Genomic DNA, 27,334 nt, shown 5'->3' with positions numbered 1-27,334 from the left:
AATGGAGGAAGCGTCTGTGCCCCTTGAATGTGTGGATGTGGAAGTACGCGTCCTGTAGATTGAGAGCAGCGTACCAGTCCCCAGGATCCAGGGCGGGAATGATGGAGGCCAGGGAAACCATGCGGAACTTGAGTTTCACCGTGTAGTGGTTCAGGCCTCGCAGGTCCATGATGGGCCTGAGCCCCCCTTTGGGCTAAGGAAATACCAGGAGTAATACCCCTTGCCCAGGAACTCCTTGGGCACTGCCTCTATAGCTCCTCGGTCCAGGAGCCACCCCACCTCCTGCTCGAGCATAGCCTCATGAGAGGGGTCCCCCAGGAGGGATGGGGGCGGAGGGCGGTTGGGCGGGGAGGAGGTAAACTGAAGAGTGTAACCTCAGGAGATGGTGTTGAGGACCCATCGGTCCAAGGCGAGCAGTGACCATTCCGGGAGGAAAGCACATAACCTACTGGAGAAAAGGAGCTTTACTGGGGGTAGGTCCCTGCTGAGAACTGGCAGGGTACCCCTGAGTGTCCCGTCAAAAACGCCTTTTGCCCACCTGCCTGCCCATAGAAAACCCAGGCTGGGAGGCAGGCTGGGATTGCCATTGCGCACGCTTTCCATAGTCCCGCTGCTTTTTGTGGGTGGCCTCAGCAGGAGCCTGCTGCAGCTTGAACTTGGGTTTTGCCGGAGGAGGGACATTAGAGGCCCAAGGTCTGGAGGGTCGTATGGGAGTCTTTCATGCCATGCAGCCTTGTGTCTGTTTCCTCAGCAAACAGAGCCTTCCCATCGAAAGGGAGATCCTGCTTCACTGGAGAGCTCAGGGATCAGAAGCCATGATGCCCGTCTCATGGACACCGCTGAGGCCATGGACCATGCAGCTGTGTCCGCTGCATCCAAAGCGGCCTACAGGGATGCCCTTCCTCCACAAGGGCCTTAAACTCCTTCTTATCGCGCTCCCGGAGGGGGTCCTCAAACTTGGGGAGGGATTCCCAGAAGTTAAACTCGTAGCTATCCAGGAGAGCCTGATGGTTTGCTACTCGTAGCTGAAAGCTTGACGACGAATAAACTTTTCTCATGAAAGTATCCAGCCTCCAAGAGTCTTTGTTCTTGGGGGTTGGGGCTGGTTGCCCCTGTTGCTCCCTGTGGTTGACCGACTCAACCACCAAGGAGTTGGGCGCCTGGTGGGTATACAGATACTCGTGTCCCTCGGTGGGTACAAAGTACTTGCGCTCCGCCTTTTTAGAGATGGGAGCCAATGAGGCCGGTGTTTGCCACAGGGCATTTGAAATTCTTGCCACCCCGCCCGGTGCTGAAGGGAACAGCACATTAAACAGGGAGTCTGAGGGCTCTTCCATCTCCTCAGCCTGGAGGTGGAGGCTTGCTGCCACCCTTTTTAGGAGGTCTTGGTGGGCCCAGTAATCCTCCTGCAGAATGGAGGGGGACGGAGCAGCAATCAGCTCCTCTGGACGGGGCGAGGCTGGTGTGGGGCTTTGGGTATCGTCCAGCACCAGAGGATTCACCACCTGGTCAGACTTGGGGCAAGGTACCGAGGACACACGTCCCCATGACCTTTTTTCTGGTGGTCGAAAGATGGACGCTGAGGGTGCTTCTGAGGCCCTGGCCATTGAGCAAGCCCCCACTGGGCCGGCCATGACATTTGGTGCCATTGCGCTTGCTGAGGTACCGGCGGGGCCGGCTGTTCAGGCTGGCGAGATTGGCCTGTAGACGGGCGGCTGTGAGGGGAGGCCGGGCTGGCGTAAGATCCGCTGCTGCCTCTGGACCGGGAGTAGCGGTGGTGCCAGGATCTACATTAGCCACGGGACCATGATCTTGACACGGAGAAGCAGCACCGACGGTAGTAGCTGCTCAGTGAATGGCCTTGACGGGTGGACCAACGTCAGCGATATGCCAGCAATTGACGCCCGGGGCTACGGTGCCTTGGTGGGGACTTGGAATGGGAGTCTGAGCAGGAACAGCGTCGACGATCATGCCACGACCAACCGTGATATCTCCTGCGAGACAAGGACAGTTGGCGACGTCCGCCACGGTCCCGTAGGTATTCGCTTCGCGAAGACGAGCGGTGCCAGGAGTCCCAGTGGGGACGGCACCCATCCAGACAGTCTGGCCAGCGTCGAGGGCAATCCATGTGGACTGAGCCCTGAGTGGTTGCTGGGCGGTGTCAGGAACGTTTGCTCGACCAAGACTGGTACCAGGCCAGTGGCAATTGCGGTGATCCCAGCAGTGGCTTGCCTCTGGAGTGTGGGGCCAACATCAGCATGGACATGATGTCCCTGGCTGCTTGGAGGGCTTCGGGCATAGATGACATCCGGAGAGGCCTGCTCCGAAGGGGCTGGGCTACTCCACTCAACGTGAGTCAGAGGCCTAAAGCCCGATGGGGATCGAGGACTACCCGACATGGGCCTAGCCTCTGTCCCAGACTTCCCTCGGTGCTGCTGCGAAGAGGGAGTCTTTCTGGTCCTCTTGGCATGCCCTGTGGACAGGGAGCGGTGCCAACTGAATGATGGTACCGGCGGGTTTCTGCATACTGACACCGTGGTGTGCCAGGGTCGGGGCCAGCGCCGACTCCATCAGGATTGCCCAGAGCCTAATGTCCCTTTCTTTTTTGGTCTGGGGCTTGACAGACTTGCAGATCTTGCACCTTTCGCTGATACGCATTTCTCCCAAGCAGTCTGCGTGCGGGTTGCTCCTTGGCATAGAGTGCCTACAAGAGCCACACACCTTAAAGCCTGGGGCATGCCCTGGCCTGGGCTCAATGTCTAACTAAACTAACTGAATTAGCTAACGGACTACAGGTACTACTGAGTTCTGGGGACGAACTGCAGCAAAGCTGGAGCTGAGCAGTTCTGACGCACCTTCACTGGTGGCAAGAAGGAACTGAGGGTGAGAGGAGCACAACCCCCCTATACTGTGCCAGGCAGGTGGCACCTGAGGGGTTGGGGGGGCACTCCTCCTTAAGGGTACCGCTAGGGGAAAAACTTCCAGCACTAGTGCACATGGTGAGCACGCACACCTATTGTGGAATACACATGAGCAATCGCTTGAAGAACTGGATGCACAGAGGTGCGTTTCCCAGGTGAAAGTAGTGAGGGCTCTGGGGTGGGGCTCAATGGGGTGGTGTTTGAGTATGGAGAGCTAGGGGGGTTCTGGGTTCCCCTAGGAGTAACTGCAGCTTACTAGTTATGCCTTGCACCACAGTTTGGCTGAACACACAGGCACCGTGTTTGTATATATAGTGACAAAGTTTATTAGTACTTCATATCAGAAATAAGTGGTTATATATAAACTAGTTCTTCTCCTGTCTCAACTTACCCAATGTTATCTCTGCTTTTTTCAAGCAAGCCTGGCTGAGATTGCTTTTCCATGATGCAAACCTGCTGTCTGTTAGTGGCACCCAAACTTTTCCACTTGCACACCCCACCCCTGCAATGGACTCTCCGTGCCCCCCCGGGACTGAGTCATGGTAAGAGTGGAGCTAGGTAGCACTCTCTGGGGGAGGGGGGGTGTCCAACAGTTTGAGGACCACTGCCCAAGATTAAGGATGCCAGTCTTTCTTTCTTTGCACTCCTATATATACACCAGCATGTGCCCTCAGGATTTACCACTTCATGTTAGGTTTCAGAGTAGCAGCCGTGTTAGTCTGTATTTGCAAAAAGAAAAGGAGTACTTGTGGCACCTTAGAGACTAGTGTTCCGTGTCTGCCAGCTTTTCATTCACATTTGACAGACACCCCTCAATTGTAGGACATATGTACACAGTGCTTCCCCTAGCAATAAGTGGCTCTCTCACTGGCAGAGTGTGCCTCAAAAGCAGGTCACACCTAGGGCATACCTGCATACTTTAGACTATGTGAGGAGGTTGGTGCACACACATTCTTTTCCTGTCTACACTTTTATGAAAAGCACTATGACAGAGGCTTTCAGTACAGAACCAGGGGGAAGCCAATGTGCTTTGCCAGTCAGCATCCAGGTTTCTTTGGTCACAGTCTCCTCTGGCCATCCAAATCTCTCTCTCCCCCCACTAATCTCTCCTTTCAGTCTTATGGTGTAATGTGTCAGTACTAGTTCCACCCAGATTGTTGGAGGTGGTGTTGCCAGATTTGCTGGGATATGTTTTCTTCCCTGCCTTCTATTTGCTGGTAGAGCAGAAGGGGTGGTGTCTGCTCACTCACGGAGCCTCATCCTTTGGGCTCTTTGGAAAAGGGCAGCTCTGGGTCTGAAGTGATATGTTACTCTTATGTCCCTGAATGTATAAGTCCTGCAGGCAGAGGATTTATACACTCAGTGCCTATTGGGAAATTGACCTTCCCCCCCCCCCACCCTAAAAAAGGCATCAGCTATGCCTATTGACCAAAGAAATGAGTCTATTAGAGGTCAGCTATAGTTTAAATCCTGAGAGTTTAGCATAAGGCACCTCACTCCCAGTCCCCAGGGGGTTCTTTTGAGTGGAGGGTGGGGGTTAGGACTGTCGAAAGGAGGGCAAAGATGAACTGTCTTTACAAACTAGGCTAGATTATTAATTTGATGCTTGGAGACAAATTAGACTGCTCACCCATTCCCTCTCCACCCTAGGTGGGCCGGTTCATGGCTGCTCTGTGCCCCTTATATGCCTATGACAGGTTTCAGAGGAACAGCTGTGTTAGTCTGTATTCGCAAAAAGAAAAGGAGTACTTGTGGCACCTTAGAGACTAACCAGTTTATTTGAGCATGAGCTTTCGTGAGCTACAGCTCACTTCATCAGATGTAGTTTCCACAGTATACATCTGATGAAGTGAGCTGTAGCTCACGAAAGCTCATGCTCAAATAAATTGGTTAGTCTCTAAGGTGCCACAAGTACTCCTTTTCTTATATGCCTATGTACAGTGCCAAGTCATTACTATGAAAAGAGAAATCTGATGTTGCAGGCATAAGGATGGAGCCTACTGTCAGTGTTGACTAGATCAAGGACAGTTGCAGGTCATTTGAAAGTTACTGCAACTGCTCCAGAATTCATTTTTGCCATGAATCTCACTCAGCACTACTAAAAAATAATCACAATAGTGTCTTAGTTTTTCAACCAGATTTGTGAGATGTCTTTTGACAGTAACTTCTGCATCACCCCACTCTTCCCTTGAGATATTTGCCTCTTACAGTGGAAATTAATCCTGTTTTACCAACTCTTCCCCCTAAAGTTCACGAAGGCATTCTGACTACAAACCTTAGGTAGGCTGATTAGCAGCTCTGATTCCATTCCCATTCAAGTCAGAGGCAAAAGCCACCTTGACTTCTTGGTAGCAGAGACAGAGTCCCCTTTCCTGAAATACTCTGAAACCAAGAACTAGGATGACAGTAACAGCTGTGTAATCTGTATTCACAAAAAGAAAAGGAGTACTAACCACTTTGAGCATACAGCTCACTTCATCAGATGCATACTGTGGAAAGTACAGAAGATCTTTTTATACACACAAAGCATGAAAAAAAAAAAATGGGTGCTTACCACTACAAAAGGTGGTCTCTCCCCTCCACCCCACTGTCCTGCTGGTAATAGCTTATCTAAAGTGATCACTCTTACAATGTGTATGATAATCAAGTTGGGCCATTTCCAGCACAAACCAGACTCCAGTGAGAGACTGTTGAATTGGAATTCATTTGCAGACTGGCTACAATTAAACTTAAGCTTGAATAGAGACTGGGAATGGCTAAGGTAACGTATTTCCCCTTGTTTTTTCCTACCCCTCCCCCCCCCGGTGTTCTTGTTAAACCCTGGATTTGTGCTGGAAATGGCCCACCTTGATCACACACATTGTAAGGAGAGTGATCACTTTACATAAGCTATTACCAGCAGGACTGGGGGGGTGGGAGAGAAAAACCTTTTGTAGTGGTAAACACCTATTTTTTCATGCTTTGTGTGTATAAAACAATTTTCTATACTTTCCACAGTATGCATCTGATGGAAGTGAGCTGTAGCTCATGAAAGCTCATGCTCAAATAAATTGGTTAGTCTCTCAGGTGCCACAAGTCCTCCTATCCTAGTTCCTGTATCTAATACAATTGTAACCAATTTCTCTGCAGTGAAAGGCCAGTTGAATCATTGGGCAGTAGCTGAAGCCCTACTTTATCATTGAGAAAAAAATGCATTGACCTTGTAATGTATTTTGGCAATAGTTTGTTACTTTGAGGCTCCTTAATTTAAAACAGACCAAACAGAAAAATGTAAGACAAGAAAGTGTAAGGGGAGGCTTTGCCCATGCCGCCCTTCAGGCATAGGAGTTCCCCATAAACACTCATGAAGCTGCCTTGTCCTTTAAATGGCTCCTGTCCTGGTGCCTGTGGGACAACTCTCCACCATGGCTAGGCAGCAGACAGGCTTTACTAGTTTTCATAGTATTCAGTGTTCAGTTGCACTCCCATTATCTACCTTTTTTTTATACTTAATTCTTCAGTATTATACACAGCACCTTGTACAATGGGGGCCACACATGACTGATGCTGCAATGTGGAATTATTTGAATACTTACCTCCTCTCCCCAGAAAACCAACTTAAAATGATCCCCATCTGACTTCTGAACGTTTTAAATTTTCCTTATAATGTCAAATAGATAATTGCCTGAGCTTCACCTCTTGTCAGATTGGAGATTAGAATGACCAGTCTGATCCAGTATAACAGTCCCACCTAAGCCCCATGTTTTTCAGAGGCAAAGAGAGAACAGGGTGTTTTATCATGTGATCCTGTCCTCTAGTCCCAGCTTCTGGCAAGGCCAAATGTCCCCACATCTGCCAAATCATATTTTAAAAAGCAGGCTAACATTTTCAGAAATGCTACATGTAGAATGTGCACCAAGCCTGAAGACATCTGTCCATTTAGCTCAAGGGCAGTCCAAGGGCCCCATTTCAGTTCTACAGCTTTAGTGCACATATGGCCAGCCTTTTCATCAGTTGCACATGCCTTGCGCATAGAAGGGAGTCTATTCCAGCATTCCTTTGCTATTTCTAACTTTGAAACATTATAAAACTGATTACACACAATTAGAAGTTTTGTTAAAGATTGCAAAGTTTTTGGAGCCACTAAAAAACAGTTCATAAAACAGAGCCTGGCCTGTTCCATTGCAGAGATGGAAATTTAGTTAGAGGGCCATGTTCATTTTAACAAACCCTTGCTAAAGACAATAGCTCTAGCTAAACAAAAGCTAAGCATTAGGAGGGCTATACCACCATTAGAATTTTACCCCATTTCCAAGATCAGTACATCTCAGTAACATGTTGGAACAGTACAATATTTAGTTCTTGCAATTTTCCTACAGTGGAAGCTCTTTCCATTAGCCAATGCACATTATCCCTGAATGTGTGGTTGTGACCCTTTACAGTTTCAATTTGGTAGATTCCACCAAGCATAGGTGGTGCTTGGAGGCATGACTAATTGCCACTCAGCAACAGTGGCTGTGCACTTCAAGATCTCACCCCTTTTCAACCCAACAGCCAGTTTTGCCTTTGTAATAGGTCTTTTAGACTAGGCAGATCCTGATTTATGAAAAATGTAATCATTCTGAAAATGAAAATTCAGGCTAACCTGACTTTAAGCTGTTTCATATATGTGGTGTACCATTTACTACAGTAAATTTGTAAGTCAATCTGCAGCTGTAACATGTCCAAGACAATGTAGGGTTTCCTGAAGCACACACTCAGGTCCTGGACATTTTTTTAATCCTATTAGAACAGCCTAATTTTTTGCTATGATCTAGTCTCTCCAGGACTGCCTGGAATCTGCAGCCCCAGGGAGGTGAAGCCTAATGTGTCTAACACATTTTTGCACCCTCCCAATTCTAGGCTACTCTAAAAGTTTAATTACTGACAGTCAGGGGCCAGCAGCTCTGCCCAGAATCTCAGTGCTGCTGTTCCACCCTCTCCTACCCACTGCATACCCTAAACTCCCATTTGTGATGGGGTCCTCAAAAGACAGCTTGTGGCAATCTGCCCCAGATTCAGTAAATTGTGACCCCTGGCCAAATCAGACTTTTAGAGCACCTTTACCTGGCATTCAGGGGCTGGAGTAAGGGATTGGGGGGGGGGGGGGGGGGGAAGAGGAGGAGAGGAACACAACATGATGAACAAACCAAACAAAAAACCCACAAAACACACTCACCTTCCCTGTCTACTTACTGCAGACTACAGCTCTCCCATATACACAACAACTGAGGCAACACTTACCCCTCTCAACTGATAGCTATACAGGACAACTCTACCACTATATTTTGTGCTTGCAATTTTGTAGCACATCAGAGCTGGCTGAGAGAATGGAACACAGTCTGGCACCTGACATCTTTATGCAAGATCAAAGATTGTGCCAAATTGTTCAGTTTACAGATATGACATGAAATAGTGATGCTTAAAAATGAGTGGACTCTGTGCAGTTCAACTTTTTATTTTAATAAAATCAAGAGTAATGCACAGCACATGCAGTGCTAGCATCTAAACTAATACAATAAGCAATTACTAAACCTACAGTGACTTGAAGTTGAATTTTTACATTCAGCAAGTTTAAACCCATTCTTTGCATATGATTTTTAATCCTTATTTCTGAACTGAAAATATTGTTGGCTGGTAAAACTTGCTAAAATGCACAAGTCACTGATTATGCCAATACAACAAAGATAACCACATGTTTGAGGATTGCAATGTGCCAGACATTCACTGAAAAATAAACAAAAACAAAAAACCACACACAACTAAACAAAACTCACGCAAACAAACATCTGAGAATCTGGACACTTCACATCAGTGTTTAGAAGTGTTTCATTAATATCTTAAGACAAGTGTATCAAAACCTTGGCATGTTTAATTTTAAGTTGCCAATTTTTGTTTTACTATCAGAAAGTTATGGCTACACCGCCAATGCCGGGTCTGCTTAATTTGACTTAAGAGTTTAATATGACTTAAACATTAAAAGCTCACACTACCCCGAAATATATAATTTCACGCATACGGTGACATTCAACATTCAAGTGCCAGTGTTTTTGTACTGTCTTTTGGTCAAGTTTCTTTAAACTTTCAAAGAATCACTTTTAGGCTTACAAAAATAAATATTTGTCAAAAATGTTCAATAAATATTACACAAAACTAGCAGCAAAAAGTATCTAGAAATCTCGTGTGCAAATAGTTTTCTTCCCAGCTATCATTCCCATGGTCCCAAATAAATTTTAGAATCTAGTTCCTTCTCCTTAGACAAGCTGCGTTCAATCTCCAAGAGACAAAATAAGATTGGAAGTTAAGGACACGCACACAAGACCTATATAAAATTCTCTGAATGTGCAATAAAAGAAGTATTTTGTAAAAAGTTATGGGCAAAATGTACAAGGGCCTAAACCTAGACTAATTGAAATAGCACCATAACAAATGACCTCAATACTGTCAAGTGCACCTACTTAATAAAAGTTTTAGAACAAGGCACAATACACTTGAAAAAATCTATTGCACTTTAGGAGATTTTTGCCATTTTCCTATGCCACTGTAGATTAAGAGTTGATAATGGCTCTGGCCACAAAAGTTAGCACAGAAATTCCAAGTGGCAGAGGCATTTTACTGGTGGACAATACTTATCTTTGGCCAGATTTAGCATAAACAGACTATAAATACAATGGAAACCTATGCAACTAAAACTGACTAAAACTGCACTTTAATAGCAGAATTGAAACCTTGTGCAGTTATGTACATTTCCAACCTCTGTGATCTCAAGATTTGTTAGTTACTCTTCTGGAGCCATTTTACAAAGTCTACAGTAAGCCAGTTTAACATCTCAACGCAGCTTGAACAGAGTAATGTGAATCTGCATTAAAATAAAGCCTGCTGCATAATTCTTCCTGTTCATACCCTCTTGACCAAAAAACATCAACACTAGCATGCGTTATTAGACCAAAATCAGTCAGGCCCTTAAGGAGGACCAGTCACTGTTGTGGTCAGCCATTCTACCATTTCAATTTCATATGGCAGGCATTTTTAAAAAGTCTAAATAGATGAATTCTCCTAAAAACTATTTCAAGTTATCAGACCTTTAAACATTCCCTGTAATATTCTGCCCACATTTGGCTAGCTCACATTAATGATCTGCCTAAACATTGAAAAAGGAATTGCTGTATTTACTTGCATTAACTTCAAAAACAGTGCTTTTAATGTATGCATGTATCCATACATCATCTCATCATGACTGGAATGGCTTATTAAAGACTATCAGGTTCTAAGTACCTATCCAGGATAGAGTGAGCAAATCAGAACTTTAACTTAGTACAGTTTTGCCACATTAGAAACTAATTCCATTGATATGCTTCAAGATGTTTGTTTGTTTTTTTTTTTCCAAATCTGCAAGTATCAAAAGCCCTAATGCAGGCTACCGCATAAGTTTTTGTAATATTATGGATGAATCGATGATTCCTGTTTAAGTTGTATCACACCTGTGTGCCAAGGTTTGATTTTAGCTCAAGTTCAGTAATTTTGATTTTGTCAACAATTGATATCTTGAGCATTACTGAGCCAACAGGACATCAAAATAAAAGTTGTCTAAAGTTAAAGGCACAGTACATTAACAAACAAATGATCCTCAGTCACAAAATTAGAAATGCAGTTTGGGGTTGGGGTGGCTGGGAGGGGAGTTAATCCTGACTACAGCAATGGAATCTTCACCTTCAAAATAGGGCTGCTTGTTCCTTTTGTTTCTTCTGTGACCTTGAGCTCCCTTAAAAAAAATTTCAGTGGAGAATCACAGCTGGTAATGTACTGCGAGTTCTTGAAGCTACACAAGGTATAGTCTGGCTAAGTTACATGTGGTTTCCATATTAGCTTGTTTGGTGGGATGTCTGCTGCAAGCAGACTCAGTTGCCCCACCAGTCAACCCCCTGGGAGTTATAGTTTCCTCCATATCCATCACTGTTGTAGAAGCCGCCTCCATAGCCACCACCTATTAGGAAAGAACAAAACCACATCAACTTACTAAAACCTTTATGTCCTTACACAGGCTACCCTTCTCTTCTTCCCTGGACAGAAGCTTTCTGTGGACCAAGACGGGGGGGGGGGGGGGGAGGCAGGGGGAAGAGAGGAGGCAGCGGATGAGAACACACTGACAATACATGGTATCAAAGCTAAAAATTAAAAGATTAGGAAAGCTTCAGTGCGTAACCAGTTTACAATAATTTTGGGTACCACAACAGATATATTGTGCCAGCTAAATCATCCTCTCAATTGTAAAGTTCAGTGTAACAGGCTATAGTAAATTCACAGCCCTTACACAGACAAACATTTGAGAGTTGGCTACTTTATAAAATTTGTTTTAAGACAAGACTTTGTTTTCCTAAAAAAAGGTTCCAGAGCTTGTTTTGAAGCTGCCATCACCAGCCCCCTCCTTTGTATTGGATTACAAGGACAGAGACAGACAGACAGACAATTACCTCCAAATCCTCTGCTGCCTCCATGGCCGCTGCTGCTACTGCCACCACCACCGCTGCGGCTGCTGCTTGGTCGACTACTGCTAAAGCTACTACTGCCGCCACCGCTACTTGTTCGATAGTCTCTGGCACCAAATCCTCCACTGAACCGACTACACAGAAAGAGAAACATTGACAGCTTGTTCTTATTGCGGTCTGGCAGAATGCAATTATTAAGATAGCTGCTTTGAAATCTAGGGCAGAGTTTTGTAAAGCTGTTTGAAATGAATTTCTGCAGAATATAGTAGTGCCCTTATCGCTTAGTTTCAGCACCACTGTTTGTTGCTTGCAAGCCTCTCACTGCGACTTGGACAGCATGAGGCTGTCCATGTTCCATTTGAAAGAAGCAGAAGAAAAGGCGCTACTGTCAATCTATGCACCTTACTTTTCAGTTGACTAAAGCATAATAGATGGCAAGAATGTAGACTCCTAGACTACCAAGAGAGTTGCTTTTTTAGAGTTCAGCTATAGGTCTGATACAGTACAACCCCCCCAGTTGTACAGGGGTGAAGAGGAAGCAGCTGAAGAACAGTACTAGCTATTTAAGGAACTAGTGACAAATACCACTAATTCACTCAAAACTGATAACTACAGATCATTAATATGAAGAATAAATGAATGACATTTCATAGGCACTTGTTTTTTAACCCCCCCCCATATTATGCTGGGTATTTATTCTGCTGCACCATCTAGAGTTGTTTCTATATGAAGGAGTTCATTCCCTCTTAATCTGTAGCCATCTAAAGATGGCTACAATATCTTCAGCCCCCATGTTCACTGGCTTGGAACTCACAGTATAGCAGTGCAACAAGAAATATTCTTGTCCATATGGCAGCAATTCATTTATTGGTTAATAGGACAGAATGAATATCTTACAGCAGGAAAGTGTCTCAGCTGATGCAATATGATTGAGACCTTGCTTTTTACTGCATAATAGTGGAAACTATTAAAAAAATAAAAATCACATTTATCTATTCCAAGTGGTAAAGCACACTTGGTTTTCCAATGGTTTCTAATGTGTAAAAAAAAACACCAACCTTGTCTTATTTGTTCCTCTTCCCAAAATTATTCAGCTCTTAAAAGAGGAATTATTCTTATCTAGTTTAACTGGATTTTGGAGACTTTCAGAATAGGAGATTTTAACATAGAGGGGACTTTAACGACAAGATGTGGCTTCCTACAGGGGGCTCATTTTGAAACAAAAACTGAAGGAAAAAAACTAACGGAAAAGCAAATTCTCAGAGATCCTTTATAGTAGAGTTGGAAATACAAATGAAGGCAAATGTTAAGACCAACAACTTGGAGCAGTTTAGAGGACTCACACTGCAATCACAGACAGCAAAACTAAAATCTCTTAGCTAAAACTGTCTTCCATGTTATCTGAAGTTTAATTAAAGCAAAGGTTTAGGCAATAGGAACCTGAATCCGCAACCGTGGAACTGGCATAAAATGGATTATGCCCTTAAGTAGTCAGAGTCCTATTCGAGTTACCTCTTCGAACGCCCGCGACTGCTACCACCCTTATGAATCTGCTCATAAGCCATGTTTTCCAACCATGATGGTACTTCCTGTTTCGCTTCAACAAGGAGATCCAGCAAGTCCTTGGTGATGTTTATGTTCCTCTCATTGAAGAATGAGGTGGCAAGCCCTTTAAAAAAATAAAATTGATTTTCAACATTAGGTAACTTGGTATGATGCTTCAAGACACTATTTCTGTGTAGCTCAGATGAATGTGTACTTGAACAGGAGGAAAAAAAAAAGAGTACTTGGTGGGTTTTATATTGAACAGGCTAGGCTTGTACTGAACTTTAAAGATATCTGAAATTGGTCTTAGGACAGGAAGCTGCCTAATAAAATAAGTATCCGTCACAGACACCACTAGGCTTGAAGGAGTGCAGACAAACTAGTTAGTTTCTCTTTACTTGAGAGCATCTCCGGCAATACAAAACATTAGAATACTATGTAATTGGGGTATTGCATAGGAAGATACCTAGCAGATGCTGAATTTCCTCTGAGATTTACAGTAAATCAGCAAATGTCCAAATATTTGTTCCCATTTCCCTCCCTGGGAATTCACTTTGAGAGTTCTCTCTCAATGAAGCAGAAGTGTCAGTGAGCCTTCTCTTGTGGCAAGTTGCCTTATTAACCTGATGTTAGGTAGCCAGCCTACAGGACTTGGTATAAATTTTATCCAGATTATGGTGTTATACTAGCCTTTGCAGCAACAACCTGACTGCATGCCTGACTGCAAATAGTTTTATTTGTGTTTTAACAGAACATGCATAAATGGCAGTTGGTCCATGTGCACTTGCATGCAAGAATTTAGCAGCTTTCTTAAAGAGAAAAGCCAACTGGAGCTCTACTATACTGGTTTCTAGGGCTGTTATTAAATAAGTTAACACATGCCATTAACTTAAAAATTAATCAGCTTTAATTGCACTGTTAAGCAATAGCAAACCAGCTTAAATTTAATTTTTGGATTTTTTTCTACATTTTCAGATACATTGATTTCAATCACACAACCATTTACAGTGTGAACTTCTATTAAAAATATTTCTGCTATAAACAAAAGAAATATTTCAATTCACCTCATACAAGTACTATAGTGTAATCTTTGTTGTGAAAAGTGCAACTTACAAATGTAGATTTTTTTGGGTTCCATAACAGCACTCAAAAAACAAAACAGTGTAAAACTTCAGTGCCTACAAGTCCACTCAGTCCTACTTCTTGGTCAGTCAATTGCTAAGACAAAACAATCTGCTTACATTTACAGGAGATAATGCTGCCCTCTTATTTACAATGGTCACCAGAAAGCAAGAACAGGCATTTGCATGGTACTTTTGTGGCTGGCATTGCAAGGTATTTAGTGCCCGAGACGCTAAACATTCACATGGCCCTTCATGCTTTGGCCACCATTCCAGAGGACATGCTTCTACGCTGATGCTGCTTTTTTTTTTTTTTTGGGGAAAAAAAAAAGCATTAAATTTGTGACTGAATTCCTTGGGGGAAGAATAGTATGTCTCCTGCTCCATTTTTCCTGCATTCTAACATCTGAGACTGCTTAACTAATAACCCAGCACATTGTTCATTTTAAGAACACTTTCTTTGCGTTTTGTCAAAATCTGCAGTGAAGGCACCAATGTGAGATTTCTAAAGTTTGCTACAGCACCTGACCCACTGTTTAAGAATCTGAAGTGCCTTCCACAATCTAAGAGGGATGAGGTGTGGAGCATGCTTTCAGAAGTCTTAAAAGAGCACACTCCTGATGTGGAAACTACAGAATCCAAACCACCAAACAAAAAAAAAGCCAACCTTCTGCTGGTGACATCTGATTCAGATAAAAGTGAACATGCATCAGTCTGCACCGCTTTTGATCACTATTGATCAGAACCCCTCATTACCATGGATGCATGTCCTCTAGACTGGCGATTGAATCACAAAGGGATATATGAACCTTTACTGCATGTGGCACAAATACTTTGCCACACTGGTTATAACAGTGCCATGTGAACACCTGTTCTCACTTTCAGGTGACAAAATAAAAAGTGGGCAGCTGCAACTGTAAAACTTGTTTGTCGGATTAATTGGCTGAAGTAGGACCAAGTGGACTTGCAGGCGCCAAAATTTTAGCTTGAAGCCAAAAATAAACAGGTTTTTTGGTACTTAATTCTACATTTGTAAGTTCAACTTTCATGATAAAGACTGCATTACAGTACTCGTACGAGGTGAATCGAAAAATAGTATTTCTTGTTTATAGCACAATTTGTAATATAAAGCGAGCACTTTACACTTGTTGTAATTGAAATCAATATATTTGAAAACTTAGAATATTGTTTAAATTTTGGATGTTTCCTAAAAAATAAATCCCAGTTAATCACTTGACACCTACTGGTTTCCCATACTGCCTTCCTACCTATTCTACTATGGCTTTAGACATGGGGGAGGGGGGGGGGAGAAACTGGAGCAATAAAAGACTTGCATGGAATTTTGCTCAGTTTAATAAAACTGGAATTAAGATTACTGCTACAAAGACTAAACGTGGGTTTGTCTGAAACAGTAGGTCAAGTAAGCTTTGTTTTGTAGTTCAAGTTTACTCTACTCTATAGTGTTACTTATAACCCACTGGAATACTACACTTGAAGAGCATCTTCTAGCAGACAATTCACTTAAGAGTCTTACCAAGGTTTCCCACACGGCCTGTACGACCAATGCGATGCACATATTCTTCAATGTCACTTGGCAAGTCAAAGTTTATGACGTGTTTCACATTTGAAATGTCCAATCCTCTTGCTGCAACCTAACGGTGAAGAAGTTCAACTGTCAGCTCTTAGCAAAGCTTCACAAGAATGAAGTGAAATTTAACATACATCTTCAGAAAGAAAAATTAGGGACTTACTGCTGTGGCAACCAGAATTGGGCTTCTGCCTGAACGGAACTGGTGCAGAGCTTCTTCTCTGTCTCTCTGAGAGCGATCTCCATGGATGCTTGTACAAGCGTATCCTTCGTGGTAGAGAAAGTCCTCCAGAGAATCAGCTCCCTTTTTAGTCTCCACAAACACCAGAGTCAGTGAATCTTTGCCTAATGCAAGAAGTTAAACTACAGATTTACCACCAGCAATGCTACATCTGCAAATATTTAGCACCCCCAACTGGTAAAAGGTAGTTTCTGTATCTTCGGTTGCAGTTTAATTGTGTATTTATTACATTACTTCATTCAATGAGAGATGAGTACCCAGGCCATTCCCCCTCCCATGATGTTTATATTACCCAAGAAGTTTATTTGCATGCATACTGTTTTAAGTCAAAGCAAAAACATTCACAACATATGAAAAAACAGGGAGGAAAAGACTAACAGCTTTTCCTCCACCTAACATAGATTCTCATTACCTGAGCCATTAGAGCTGTGTTGAAATTCTCCCAAACAGTCTTTACCTGTGGCATTTAGCAGGTCAAGCAGAAATGACCGTTTGTCTGACTCTTCCACCCACACTACTTTCTGTGTGATGTTCTCAGATGTAGAGCCAACTCTGCCAACAGCCAGGAAGATATATTCATCCAGGAAGTCACGGGCAAGCATCTAGGAGGTAGACAGACAAAAAAAAAAAATTCACCATTTTTCCCCCCACAAGGACTGGGGGAGTTCAGAAAGTACATTAAGCTTGTAGGTCAAAAAAGCCTCAAGCCAGACAGTACCTGGATTTCCTTGGGAAAAGTAGCACTGAACATCATGGTATGACGAACTCCCTTTGGTGGCATAGTATCTTGTTCAACAATACGGCGAATTTGAGGCTCAAACCCCATATCAAGCATGCGATCAGCTTCATCCAGTACCAGGTATCTGGGAGTAGATGAAGAGGATCAAAATTGCTTAAAGTGAGGAAAACCGGGGGGTTTTTTTTTTGTTTTAAAAAATCCACACACATACAAGGCTATTTTTTCCAACCACCATTAACTATTTAATGTAGTATGTCAGAATTATTCAGTGATAGCTTGTACAACCCAATGTGAGTCAGGAAGTATTTATGAGCTATATGCAGCTTTAAAATGACAGAAATAGTCAATTTAACAGTATTAAGGCATCCTTTTACAAATGTTTGACAGCTAATTTGACAGCTACAAATGTTTGGCAGTAAAATTCTCTGCACACACCAGTATGATCATTCCCACTGGAACCTCAGCTTAGAGTAGGGTTTCCTCAACAAATTTTGGTTGCCTCAGAGCATGGCCACCAACTCTTGGCTTACTGACTATTTTTCCTAAAATACTAATTAATTTTAGGAAAAAACCAAACATGCATATAAGTGTCCCAAACCATTGTAATTTATGAAGAGTTTGGGTTTTTTGTTGTTAACTGAGTAATAAAAATGAAGTAGTTGTCTCTATTCTTTACCTAGCCTAAACAGAACAGAAACAAGAATAAGGTGTTTTGCATGCTCTTATCTTTTGTTTCTTTTGCTGGCCTTTAAAAAAAGGCCACACATTTGCTAGCTAGTAAGCCTGCTGCTGTGAAAAGTGGTATTTGTATGTTTGCTTCTGTGAAAAATATTAATGAACATACAAATATCACTTTTCACAGCACATTTACTCAGCACTGGCAAGCTAGGGGACAAATTAAGCTGTGGATGCGGAGGAAGGTAGCGGGGCCAGCTCAGATTTGGAAGGTGGGGGGTGAGCCTGGAGCCAGCACCTGAAGCCCTGTGACCAGGAGCCCACTGTCATGCAGCTGAAAGATGCAGCGGGGCCAAGGGTGATGGGTGAGCCTGGGACCAGAGGCCAAAGCCCTGTGGCTGGGGCCTTGGGATGGAGTCCACTGCTACACACCCAGAGCCCAGGGATAGATGAGGCAGCGGGGGCCATAGAATCATAGAATATCATGGTTGGAAGGGTCCTCAGGAGGTCATCTAGTCCAACCCCCTGCTCAAAAGCAGGACCAATCCCCAATTAAATCATCCCACCCAGGGCTTTGTCAAGCCTGACCTTACAAACTTCTAAGGAAGGAGATTCCACCACCTCCCTAGGTAACGCGTTCCAATGTTTCACCACCCTCCTAGTGAAAAAGTTTTTCCTAATATCCAACCTAAACTTCCCCCACTGCAACTTGAGACCATTACTCCTTGTCCTGTCCTCTTCTACCACTGAGAATAGTCTAGAACCATCCTCTCTGGAACCACCTCTCAGGTAGTTGAAAGCAGCTATCAAATCCCCCCTCAGTCTTCTCTTCTGCAGACTAAACAATCCCAGTTCCCTCAGCCTCTCCTCATAACTCATGTGTTCCAGACCCCTAATCATTTTTGTTGACTACAGGCAGATGGTGGTGAGCCTGGGGCCAGCACACACAGGCCACTGCATGGCTGGGGCCAGAGCCTGCTGCCCTGTGGCTGAAGTCCAGGGCCGAAGGAGGCAGTAGGAACCAGGTGTGGGTTTTTTTGGGGGGAAGTGGGGAGAGGAAGTGGTAAGCCTGGGGCCTGCTGCTCACCACCACGTGGCTGCAGCCACAAGCCCAAGCCCCACTGCCCCCAGGAAGGTGGAGAACTCACACTAGCTGCCTGCTCCTCCAGCATTTCTGGCTCCAGAGGGGGCAGGACTCAACTCCTTCTAGCAGGCCCAGGGGATCCCCCCCCCCCCCCCATCACTACCCAGGAGGCAGGGGACCCAAGAGAAGGCTCTGGTGGCCATGTTTGAGAAACACTGGCTTAAAGCGTCCCCTAGCTTGCCAGTGCTGAGTAAATGTGCTGTGAAGAGTGCTATTTGTATGTTCATTATTCATACAACAGGTATAAAGGATTAGTATTGTGAAATTTAACTGTTCAACTAGTAAGCCTTTCCTAAATAACTGTCTAGCAAAACATCAGAAAAATCCTATGGATTACTATTATTTACATTTAGATTTTTTTCGGTGTACAAACCAAACAGCTAAGTCCCAGGATCTTGTCAGAAATTCCATAGACATTTCTAAGATTATCAAATTCTGAGACCATTTCACCTACTTGCAAAAGTCCAATCCAATCTTTCCCCTCTCCATCATGTCAACCAGTCGTCCTGGAGTTGCCACAAGCAAGTGACACCCACGTTCCAAGTCACGTATCTGTTGACCAATGTCAGCACCACCATAGACAACGCAAGGACGAACTTTGGAACGATATGCAAACTGTAAGAACAGAACTAGTTATTTTCTGTTTTTTTAAAAAGCTCAGGATATTGTACTGACAAGTTGCCAAAGATACCTTTCTGGCTTCTTCATAGATCTGCACTGCCAGTTCTCTAGTTGGAGCCAGGACTAAAGAGATTGGGTATTGCTTACGGCGTCCATACCTTCCATTTTCCTGAAGGACAGACATTTAAAATAAATACTTGAAACTAGAGCCATTTCAAACCCTGCACACATGCTTCCCGCATAATTCTGAAACTTTGCCACCAGCACAGCACTCTCTGCTGAGCTTAGATCACAGACAAAATGGACCATCAGCAGCTTTCTTTGCTCTAAAGTGGACCACTACCTGCAATTGAGGTTCTCAATGTTATTTATATTTCAAAGGACCTGTTGCTGAGTTATTAAAAAGGAGTACAGGAAGTCTTCCACTGCAGAAAGTCTCAATCATGCTTTAGGCACTGGTTCTAAAGACTTGTGTCCCAGGTACACTATCAGGTATACCAGGTGACAATGCTAACAGAGTGTCTTTAGGGGGCAGAACTGCAGAGATTTTAAAAACTCCTGGTGAACATTACTTATTTTTAAGTCTGAAAAAAGGGATTCAATACTCTGGACTTTTTTTTTATTGGGGGAAAAAAAAAAGTCTTATTGCTGCACCAGGGAGTAACTTTACTTAGAAAAAGCCATATTTCAGGGTAGACTGCTAAGGCTACAAGACATGCTTATTACCAGTATGTTTTTTTTCCAACCTTCATTCTGGAAACCACACTGCAAGCGATCCTCTCTTTTTGAAGATTACGTGACTAGTCCTAAAGAAGAGTTTAGTCCCTAGACTATCAAGAATGGCTCTGTAGTCCTCTACCAGCCTAAACTAAATAGAAATTTGGCTGCAAGCAGTTTTGTTTCAAGGTGTTCCTCTTGTTATAAGAGCCTGATAATTATAGTATATTATATATTATTATGTTAATTATAGTATAGTATGTATGTTTGTCTGAATGAAGACAGGATTTGTTCATTAGATGGTAATACGCTTCGTTTGTGAGCCAATACAAAAAACCATGAGGACCATGATGCCTATAGGTGAGCAGACAAGCAACAAATGAGCAGCTCTCTGAAACGCCCCCAATAATTTAGAGGGCAAAGAAATTGGGCACAGGCCTCTCTGAAACAGACTGCTTGTTAGTATGAATGCTATAATTGGACATCTCTAGAAAGATGAAACAAGAACTGCAGACAAGGAAAGCATCCTTTGGTGGACTCAGCTTGTTTTAACATTTCTGGGATTGCACATCTAAGAACTTGCCTTCATAGCCCTCAGGGCATCACCTGGACCATCTGTATAGATCTGACTCAATATTGGTAGAAGAAATGCAGCAGTTTTCCCAGAACCTATAAGAAATACAAAGGTTAATCTTAACTCAATGGAAGTATTGATGCTTTTATTGTCATCAGCCACAACACCTTACACAGTATTCTAAACACCTAGCTGAACTAGACTGTGCTCCTGACATTGCTAACAAGGCAAGAGATAAAAACGGTTACCTTTTCGAAACTGGTGTTTGAGATGTTGCTCATGTCCATTCCATTTTTGGAGTGTGTGCACACCACGTGCACTGGAAATCCCCCCTGCCAATGGTATCTGCAGGGGACGGCTCTGGTGTGGCACATGTATGCCCAGGCATAAGTAGTGCTGCTGGCTCCCCTCCACCCTCAGTTCCTTCTTGCTGGAAACTCCAATAGTGGGGAGGAAGGGGTTGGGTAGGGTCATGGAATAGACCTGACTACTACATCTTGAAGAGCGCCAGTCACAATAAGATAACAGTCTTTTCTTTGAGGTCCATTCCATTGTAGGGGACTCCCAAGCAGTACCAATGGAAGCAGGTAGGTGTTCATGGACATGTTGATTGCAACAATGCTCTGCCAAAGTCAGTGTCATCTCTGGCCTGCTGAGAGTGATGGTGAAATGCATTGTAAACATGTGCAGTGAAGACCGCATGGCAGCCCTGCAGAGGTCCTGGATAGGGACATCTGCTGCCTTCCTGGTGCAAGTCACCTGAACCCTAGTCAAGTGAGCCTTTGCTATCAGAGGCACAGCCTCCACTAAACTTGTAACAAGTATGGATGCAGGTGGTGATCCAATTTGAAATCCTCTAAGAGGACACCTGGAGGCCCTTCATTCTGCCAGCTCTCATGATAAAGAGTTGGGTTGGTCTGTGGAAAGGCTTGGTGTGCTCCCAGTAGAACGCCAGGGCATGCCAGAAATCCAGTGTGTGAAACTGCCTCTCCCTATTGGTTGAGTGAGGCTATGCACAGAACACCAGGAGGAAGATATCCTGGTTGACATGGAAATGCAACACCACTGTAGGCAGGAAAGCTGGATGGGGCTGCAACTGGACCTTGTCTTTGTAGAATACCATATACAGTGGCTCCGAAGCGAGAGCTTTAGTTTCTGATACATGCCTTGCTGAGATAATTGCTACAAGGAATGCAAACCTTCCATGACAGATGGGAAAGGGAGCAAGAAGCCATGGGCTCAAAGGGAGGGCTCCGCGAGCCTGGAGAGAACCAGCCGAGGTCCCATTGGCAGAAAGCTATTCAAGGCCCTTCAGGAATCTGACTGACATCTCATGCGAGAATACAGATTTACCTTGGATGTGAGGATGGAGAGCTGATATTGCTGCCAAGTGCACCTTGAATGAAGAAAAGGCAAGGCCCTTGTGCTTTAAGTGAAGCAAGTAATCCAAGATGAACTGTAAAGGTAACTGGATCAGGGAGATGTTGCGCTCAAATGCCCAGTAAGAGAAATGCTTCCACTTTGCCAGGTAAGTTGCTCTGGCGGAGGGCTTTTTGCTTTCTGAGAAAACCTCCAGTACCTGACTAGAGCAGGCTTGTTCCTCTGGATTCAGCAATGCAGCATCCATGCTGTGAGGTGGAGAGGTACAGTTGGCTCCTGCACTCCCAACAATGATCCTGTGACAGGAGGTCTGGGTGGTTGGGCAGAGGCCATGGCCAGTTCCATGAGACAGTTGGAAAACAGGAGAGCAGGATCCAGGACACAGGCTGGAAAGTCACCTTTGACCACACCCTCAAAATGCCTGCTTACCACCCACTTGGTTATGGGTGGAGCTCAAGCAAGCAGAGGATGGTGGCTGGTGATCTTGCCGGTGCTTCTAGCCCTTGCCCTTCTTACAAAAGGTCTGACTGAGGTTGGCTCTCAAACCTATGGGTCTGTTGCAGCTTAAACCACTTCCTTACTGGCACGTACAGGCCCAGTGTGCAAGGTAGCCCTCAAGTCTTTCAGGCTGTGCAATTTACTGTTTGTCTGCTCTGAAAACAATGTCAGACCATTGAATGGAAAGTCTTGGATCAACTGTTGAACCTGTGCTGAAAGGCCTGACAACAGCAACTAGGACACCCGCCTCATTGAAATAGCTGAGGCCATGGTTTGGGCTGAACCTCACAGATCTTTGCTCTTCTCCAGCCCTCTCCTTCCCTTTACAGGATGTAGGAGAACATCCCCTCCCAGCCTTTGTTTTTTAGCCAGTAGCAGCAGATGGGCGCTTGTCTGAGGCTGGCGCCAGCAGCACGCTCCGCAACCAGGCGGTGGTGCTAGGAGCAGAATCCAATCTGGTTGGCTCCAAGGCTAAGGAGCACCCAGAGACGAATATCCCATTCCTTTGTGTTCTGTGGTCTGAAGCTCTTGCAAATGTGACATTTGTAGCTAATGTGAGTTTCCGCTAAGCGCTTCAAACAGCTCCTATGGCAGGAATCAGCAACCTTTGGCACATGGCCCACCAGAGTAAGCCCCTGGCAGGTCAGGCCAGTTTGTTTACCTGCAGCATGCGCAGGTTCCCACCTGACCACAGTTCACTGTCCCAGGCCAATGGAGGCTGTGGGAAGCAGTGGCCAGCACATCCCTCAGCCTGTGCCCCTTCTTGCAGCAGTGAACTGTGGCCAGTGGGAGCCACAATCTGCCAAACATGCAAACATGGCAGGTAAACAAACCTGCCTGACCCACCAGGGACTTACCTTGGCAGGCCGCATGCCAAAGGTTGCTGATCCCTGTTCTATGGGAACTCACCTCACTGGCATGGGTATCTTACAACAGGCAGAAGATTTGAAGCCTGGGGACCAGGGCCTGCCCTGTCCCTAGGCTAAGTCCTGTTTGGGACTAACAAATCCACTAAAACCACACTAAGAGAACTATTAAATAAAAATTTTAACTATATACAGAAAGTTCACAACTAGCCACAGCTGAGAGGAGTAAACTTGCAGAGGCAAGGAGACATTCCAGCAGCATCACTGGCAGTAAGAAGGAACTGAGGGTGGGGGAGCCGACAATGCTCCTTATACCAATGCATACGTGTGCCACTCCAGAGGGCGCCAGAGCTGGTTCCCTATGGATACCACTGATGGGAAAGAACTTCTGGCATGAGTGCATGTGGTAAGCACACACCCTCCCCCCCCCCATAGAATGGACATGAGCAGCCACTCTAAGGGCATATCTACACTTACTGCCAGTGTGATCAATCCCGCAGGGGGTGGGGGGGTTGATTTATTGTGTCTAGTGAAAACACAATAATTGACTGCTGAGTGCTCTCCCATTGACGTCGGTACTCCACTGGAGCAAGAAGCTTATTTTCATAGCTGAAGCTGCCTAACTTAGACTTACTTAGCTAGCCTGCCACCACCCCTGCCCAGTGTAGACTAGGCCTAAGAACCACCAGGTACTCAAGGCAAATAATTTTATCCCCCCTACCTTTCACTACGTTCTGAGTTAATACTGATCCCACGTGGGCCAAAGAAACACTATAAAAACATGGCAGTTGTCTCAATAGACAGAAGCCACCATCTGCCATTAAAATTATGTACTAAGCCTTAAAAATGCTGTATTCTAAGTATTAAGAGGCACCTGGCACCCTCAGAAGAGGACATGACAAGTAAGTCACCCCCACCTCTTATTGGTCAATCCAGATTTTGTGCTAGTGTGCTCTTGCTCAAAGGATAGCAGGCTACAGTTCCCAGTATGAGGGAAACTCAGGAGCACTAAGTTTGTCTGTCATGAGCAAGCAGCTGCTTCCTTTCTTTTTAGAAATTTTTATCATCTGCAGTTTGAAGATTTGATCCAATTTCCACCCATTTCAAGCTCAACTGGAAAGTCAAAATTGTTCTAGGTGCAAGGTCAGAAACCTACCTGTCTGGGCACAGGCCATCAAATCTCTCTTGTCCTTGATGATAGGTATAGCATGTTTCTGAACTGGAGTAGGACGGGTGTAGCGAGTGAGCTCAATGTTGCCCATGATAATTTCTCCCATGTCAAGGTCACTGAACTGTAACAGACATGGGGGGTGGGGGGAGTAGAAAGGAGAGTTAATGGAGAATTGACTTCAGAACCTTCTCACTGAAAATATAACTCAGCCCAAGTGACTCATGTATCCATAAGATTAATCTGCTCAGTACATGTACATAAAAAACAAACTTAGCAACATTTTAAACTTGACATATTCAATGATGTACTTGGTTCCTCTTTGCCTGTGTATAAGCAGCATAAAAGTTTAAGACCAAGTAGAAGTCAGGCTTCCAAGCAAATGAGACTTATGCATAAGCATAGAACTAGTGGTCTCATCATCATGTGACATCCCATCTAAAATTCTTAGAAAGCTTTAAAAAGTGACAAAGCCCAACCTCATCCCTACAACTAAAGCAACAAGCAGCTCTCGCACCACTTCTATAGACCAAGGCATCTTCCAGTAAAATCTGTCAGGTATTTAAACCGCACCCCACCCCCCAAAAACCCACACACACCACACACAGAAGAGCATCACTAGTTCCTTCTCTGCCCCCTTCCCTTGAAATCTGTCTTTAAAGTACTGCAGTGGTCCTTAATTCAGAGTTTAATCTTGCACAAAAGACCAGTGTGGTCAACTGAGAAACCTGCAAGTCATGATTAGTTCATCATAAAGAGATGCTAGAAAGGCAGACGCTAATCAGATATTCCAAAGTTTATTAGTTGTCCCAAAGCTCTTGCGGACTGACTACATGGCAGGTCTCCTGATCATGGACATACTGGCAGGCCATCACATGTGCTGAGAACCACTAAAGTCATAAAAACCCCAGAAAGCAGTGTTCACCTGTTGCTGCCCTACTTCACCATAGAGTAGAATTTATCTATCTGTACAGTAACTGAAGTGGAGATGTTTTATCCCTATGGGTGGTCCATCATAGGACTGATATAGAATTCTCAAAGCACTCAAGCAGGAAACAAGGATGGGGTATAGGATCACCTTGTCATGGTAAAAAGGCAGTATAGAAAAGGTCAGCCATGAGTGCCCCCAGATTCCCTACCCTTCTGGCCAAAGTTATGGTGATTAAGAATCAAGTCTTCAGGAACAGGTGGAGGAGTGAACAGCTGGAGGACCCCACAGGTTCAAACAGAGGGATCCTTAAGTGAGGAAACAGATAATACAACATGCTAAGGAACCTGGCTATGGTAGAGTGAGGAAAAAAAATAAAGTCCTTTGACTGGTGAATAAGAGGCTATATAATAGCAGCCAAGTAAACTGCAGTAGAGCATAGGTGATTACCTGCTGGATTTATAAAGCACCAGGGTTATCAAGTATATCTGAGGCGAGATTCAGAAAGGAATCCAGACTGATGGATACACTAGACTTGAAAGCACCTCAGCTTTTGTAGATAGGTTCTCTCCTTGCTGCTCAGGAGTAGGGACTGAACCTCAGGACAGTAGTCCAACTCTATGCCATAGAACCAGTTAAGGAACTATGCCTTATGGTATAGAAATGAGATGGGTTATGGTACCAGTGTCCTGCTATCTCCAGCGATTCGCTACAAGGGAAAGACAAAGGCACTCAGATGTGAAGCAGGTCCAGGAATCATTCTGGCCTTAGCTAGGAAGATGCTATTAGGATAGCTACTACTTGCTTATTTCCATTTGTTCAAAGCCCTGAAGATCAATGGTGTGGAAGCAGGTGTACAACTGAGTGGCCTAGGGATAGAGAGGATGCCTCCACCCATGGAGATTAAACTATTCCCTCAAGAGCAGAAGGGATGCAGAGATCTACTTCTAGGACGACTTGATTGGCAAAGACTTTAAAATATCAAGTTGCTGAGTTCCTAGTCATGGCCTTGGAAGTGCCTGCTCAGACAATATGCTATGGAGTCCATTAAAAAGGGACACCCCCCCCCCCACCCCTCCTTGCTTGCCTCCCCCCTAGGACTTTCACCTCTGGTCCAACCCCCACAGCTGGTCATACCCTGCACCTGTCCTTAGGCCTAAACACAGAGGACATTACAACCCAGCCACAACTTTGGACAATTACCTCATTATGGCAGTTGACCTTCCATAGCCTGGGCAACAAATAAAAATGACCCTATTCAACCAGACACTTATGGATTCCAACAAATTCCAATACCTGCTAAAGGACAACAGCTCCCCAACCACAGGGCAAGGAGTCATGGACTGAACTGTTACCATTCTACACTGGCCTCCAAACAGCCCCTTCCATCCCCACTGCCTACACAAAATGGGGATGTGTTGCAGGGTATCCAAAAAGACAAGAGGTGTGGAAACTCAAGTGCCCGTGGTGGGAAAACAAAGGCCGACTCAGACATGATGAAACAATGAACCCAACCAAAAGCCTACCTGCATTCCCAGAGTTTGGCATAGGGACTTATCAAGTAGTTCTGGACACCCCCTAAAGGAGTTCCAAGGAAAGACCCATGAATCCAATCCTTGCCCTTCCTGGCTTGTGAATGGGTCATGCACACCTGATTCAGAGGAGAAATAATCTGTTCCTCCTTCAAACATACAATAGTCTGACCAACAAAGAAACCCAACCTGGAGATTTCAGCCCTAGCCATCTACTGCCCAGTGGCAAAACTCCCATTCCCAAGCAAGCTCAGAGAAACAAGCAAGAGACCAACTACAAGCTCATCTAACTTAAGACCGCATTCTAGACCAGCACAATCTGGATTCGGGCCAGGACATGGAACTAAAACAGCTTTAGAGAGCATTAGTGCCACTTTCAGTCAATAGATACAGGACAGACATCCATTCTCATTGGCCTCTCTGCAGCATTCAATGCAGCTGAATTACTAGAGATGTGATGAGTCCAGGGTAATGCACTAAAGTGGCCTGAGTCCTTTCTGGAGGGATGTACCCAAAGAGTAGTGATGGAAACTACACCTGCACCACTAGAACCCTTGCTTGCAGGGTTGTAC

At 44.6% G+C, this 27,334-nt stretch overlaps 1 protein-coding gene across 5 annotated transcripts in view; it reads right to left on the bottom strand.

Annotated features, from left to right (window-relative positions):
- Positions 1-8,381: 8,381 nt before the first annotated feature.
- Positions 8,382-27,334, bottom strand: part of DDX3X (DEAD-box helicase 3 X-linked) — a 34,135-nt gene continuing 15,182 nt past the window's right edge. For 3 of the 5 annotated variants that reach the window (XM_048864578.2, XM_048864596.2, XM_075132273.1), the window contains 11 exons: positions 24,291-24,426; positions 20,400-20,485; positions 19,170-19,268; positions 18,933-19,093; positions 16,639-16,783; positions 16,333-16,522; positions 15,843-16,024; positions 15,626-15,743; positions 12,938-13,094; positions 11,411-11,559; positions 8,382-10,923 (listed from right to left, as the gene is read on the bottom strand). In XM_048864578.2, coding sequence (XP_048720535.1) covers positions 10,838-10,923; positions 11,411-11,559; positions 12,938-13,094; positions 15,626-15,743; positions 15,843-16,024; positions 16,333-16,522; positions 16,639-16,783; positions 18,933-19,093; positions 19,170-19,268; positions 20,400-20,485; positions 24,291-24,426 — 1,509 coding nt within the window. In that variant the 3' untranslated portion in view covers positions 8,382-10,837. The remainder of the gene's footprint in view (positions 10,924-11,410; positions 11,560-12,937; positions 13,095-15,625; positions 15,744-15,842; positions 16,025-16,332; positions 16,523-16,638; positions 16,784-18,932; positions 19,094-19,169; positions 19,269-20,399; positions 20,486-24,290; positions 24,427-27,334) is intronic. The other 2 variants (XM_048864588.2, XM_048864603.2) reach the window with 1 other exon arrangement.

Source organism: Caretta caretta, chromosome 1 (genome assembly GCF_965140235.1).
Source record: "Caretta caretta isolate rCarCar2 chromosome 1, rCarCar1.hap1, whole genome shotgun sequence".
Lineage (NCBI taxonomy): Eukaryota > Metazoa > Chordata > Testudines > Cheloniidae > Caretta > Caretta caretta.
This window is presented reverse-complemented; position numbering and strand designations above follow the sequence as displayed.